At 46.8% G+C, this 3,754-nt stretch overlaps 1 protein-coding gene across 1 annotated transcript; it reads left to right on the plus strand.

The window, feature by feature from the left end:
• Nucleotides 1–2,467: 2,467 nt before the first annotated feature.
• On the plus strand, nt 2,468–3,538 carry LOC106536099 (sodium/potassium-transporting ATPase subunit beta-1; the record flags this gene model as incomplete). Its single annotated transcript, XM_014033274.1, is given in 2 exon segments — nt 2,468–2,673; nt 3,410–3,538. Coding segments are annotated over 2 exon segments (220 nt in total), but the record flags the coding sequence as incomplete, so codon positions are not given.
• Between the last annotated feature and the right edge of the window lie 216 nt (nt 3,539–3,754).

Raw genomic sequence — 3,754 nt, forward strand, 5'->3', positions numbered from 1 at the left:
CACACACACACACACACACACACACACACACACACACACACCTACACACGCCCTGCAGGAGTGTGGTTTACTGTAAACATCAGTGTGTAATCTCTGCCATGACAGAACAGACAGGAGGAGCTTCACACTTTCATTTACAGATTTTTATTTTCCACAGGTTTCATTTAGCTTSAGTCAGCCAAAAACCTGCCTCTTTCAGGAAACTTTTATACTTATTTAACATTATTTACAATTGTTTTCATCATAAACATACATAGTTTTACTGCTTGAGTTATGATACTAGCATGTTTTAGCTTTTAGCTGCGCCTGGTGGCCATGTTTCTACAGTGGACCTGGTCAGGCTCAGCCTGAATGAGCTACGTTAGCCTTCCTGTGGGCCCACCAGCTGCAGGAGGGGCCGTACGAGCCGGGTGCATGATGCTACTGCTAGCCTTACTACTTTAGCTATATTTGTGCTACTTTGAGCCAGCCTTTTGTTGCTGCTTTTAGCTTTTGCTAGTTTTAGTATCACACTAGCTACAGACAGCTGACTGTTAATTGTTAGCTGAAGTTTCGCCACTTTTAAATAGCCTTTGCTATTTTTAGCTATTTTACCACTTGATCTTATATGTATACTTTAGCTACTTTTACCAACATTTGTTACTTTTAACATTCCGCTACACTGCAGCTTTTAGTTAGCATTTTGCTAATATTTGCATTAGACTAGCTCTATGTGATTTTTAGTCAATAAAAGTTTTTCACTTTTAGCTAACCTTTTGCTATGCTTTTAACTATGATTTATTACATTAGCTTTTAGTTATTTAATAGCTATTTTATTAAGTTTTAAATTTCTAATTATACTAACCCACCTTGTGACGTTTAGAAGTTCTGCTACTTTTAGCTAGCCTTTTGATATTGAGGTGTAGAGAATACCACGTCTGCTGTTGCTCAATGAAGAGAGAAACTCTGAAACAGGCTGGTTGAACAGCAAGAACCTTTATTTTGCAGTCCAGGAGATTACAGCCAAAAACCAAATTGTGGCCTACAATACCAAATGATTCACCAAGTAAGAAAGATGAAGAACGAAGGCCAAGGGTGGGGGTGTACAAGTCTCTTTATAGGCTTTCACAGATGTACATAAATCTCGTCATGGTATACCTTCTTCCTAATATGGTAATAAGTGCCGAACTCTAAAGCTGGAAACTGAGAGGCCTCACATCTGTGCATTCCTGAGACAAGGCCCCCCACTCTTTGGACACTACAATATTTTAAGATTTTTGCAGTTGTTCTTACTGAATTAGCTTAAAGCTATATTTTACTACTACTTTATCTTGTAGCTATTGTTGGTACTTTGATTTTTAGCTAGCCTTTCGGAAACTTTCACCTCTTTGCAAACGTAGCTGGTTTTAGCTAGCACTTAGCGACCTGACACAAGCCCACCCAGCAGACAGGAAGAGCTCCGGAGCTGCACCAAGCCGAACAAGCAAAGCGTGTCAGCAGCCGAAGCTGCTACATGTTGTTGTTGCTGTAATGAGTGTTTATTGGATCAGTCATGATTACAGGCTGCAGACCTGTCATTTACTGCTCAGTCACATCCAGTCAGTCTCTTTATTTCTCTCAACCTTCACCTTCATTTAAACTCACACATGTTTCAGAAGAAATTTGTGAAATAAAACAGAAAGAAGATGGAGACTTACACATCTGTTAGCAAAATATCTCAGGAACCACTGGAAGGATTTTAATGAAACTTWCAGGAATTAATCAGTGGACACATCTCTGCGCCTGATTAACGTTTGGAGTCTATCAAGATGGCCGCCACCGCCTAAACAGTTTTAAATGTCGTAAACATCTACGCTCAGTCCGTTCTAAAGCTGCTGGGATATAACTTGKTGTGGTAATAGCTGACAGTTAGTCACAATCAATGCTCTAACCGTGACACAGTGTCCCTCAACCAGCCGGTCGAGGCAGATGGTCTCCTGTCCTGAGCCTGGTTCTGCTGGAGGTTTCTTCCTGATTAGCAGGGAGTTTYTCCTCYCCACYDYTTGCTCAGGATGGGAGACTGTGATGAAGTGATTCAACACAATCTGCTGCTTTCTTCTTTACATTGTTCTTTTTATGAACAGTGTCCTGAGACAACGTGTGTTGGGACTTGGAGATATATAAATAAATCAAAAATAGATTTAATTTTGCCATAATTTTGGTGTAAAACTTATAAAATTAAGCAGGAAGTGATCAGCATTACAACAGGGTTTAGATTCAGTCAAAACTCTAAAATAATTTATTAATAATCTGACTTTTCTGCTGGTTTTAGGTCTCAAACTTCACCTCTTCATGTTGTGAATACACGCTTGTGTTCTGCCAGTCCTGGTGACGTCACAGCCGTGCTCGCTCTCTGATTGGCTGCGGCCGCTCCGCCCCTCAGCTCCCAGTGAAGCAGTAAGTGAAGTGGGCGGAGCCAGAGGAGCAGCGGGTTATATATGTGAGAGCGGGCACCGCGTCCCGTTACCTCCCGGCAGCTCGTGGACCTGGACCGGACCGGACCGGAGGCAGTCCCGCGGGGTGACAGGATTTGACACGACTCGGTGGCGACAGAAAAATAAAACATGTCCGCCAACAAGGACGACGGAGGCTGGAAGAAGTTCCTGTGGAACTCTGACACCGGGGAGCTGCTGGGCCGGACGGGAGGCAGCTGGAGTGAGTGTGACCCACAGAACCAGAACCACGGGACCGGCCCGGTTTTCTTTTCCTCCGCCTCGTGCCTCACCTGTTTCACCTGACTGCGTCACTCTGTCCGACAAACTTTGTCTTTGTGTTTGAACCCGAACCTGTCGGTCAGAACCTGAACCTGTCGGTCCGAACCTGAACCTGTCGGTCAGAACCGGTTCGGCTCAGCCCAGTCAGTTAGAGGTCCAGTTGTTATAAAGGGTTAAAAATGCATCAGGAGCTCAGGTGAGTCAAGGTGACTCGGCTCGGTTCGGTAACCCGACACAGACGGTATCGATCCGGTTCGGGTTCCGGTGAGGCGGAAGCTCCAGGACCGACGGGCTTTGACCTTCCGCCTCAGTGCGCACGCGCGGCCTGCTGAATGTCAAACACCTGGCAGGTGTGGAGCCTGGAGGTCACCTGAGGTCAGCTGACAACACCTGAGCTGTAGTCTGGTCTGAGCTGGACCAGGTCCTGGACTGGTCAGGGTCAGAGGTCAGACTCAGGTTCAGGTTCTGGTCCAGGTTCAGGTTCAGGTTCTGGTTCTGGTTCAGGTTCAGGTTCTGGTCCAGGTTCAGGTTCTGGTTCTGGTCCAGGTTCTGGTTCTGGTTCTGGTCCAGGTTCAGGTTCTGGTTCTGGTCCAGGTTCTGGTTCAGGTTCAGGTTCTGGTCCAGGTTCTGGTTCTGGTTCTGGTTCTGGTTCTGACGGTTGTTTGTGTCTCCTCCAGTCAAGGTCACTCTCTTCTACGTGGTCTTCTTCTTCTGCCTGGGTGGGATCTTCGTGGGGACCATCCAGGCCATGCTGCTCACCCTGGACGACTTCAGGCCCACCTGGCAGGACCGAGTGGCTCCTCCCGGTAAGACCCCGAGCCGGTCCGGTTCAGAACGTCTGGTCCAGGACAGGACGGGCCCGGCTGATAAACGGAGCAGAACCTCCTGAGTTTCTGTAATTTTATCTGAAGCTGGTGCTGACTCAGCATCCTGCTGCTGACGCTGCAGAGTGTTCTGGTCCTGGTTCTGGTTCTGGTTCTGGTTCTGACCCACACAGACTCACAGGCTGGGTCTGACACTGT

This window comes from Austrofundulus limnaeus, unplaced genomic scaffold, assembly GCF_001266775.1.
Source record: "Austrofundulus limnaeus strain Quisiro unplaced genomic scaffold, Austrofundulus_limnaeus-1.0 Scaffold1685, whole genome shotgun sequence".
In the NCBI taxonomy this organism is placed as follows: Eukaryota; Metazoa; Chordata; class Actinopteri; order Cyprinodontiformes; family Rivulidae; genus Austrofundulus; species Austrofundulus limnaeus.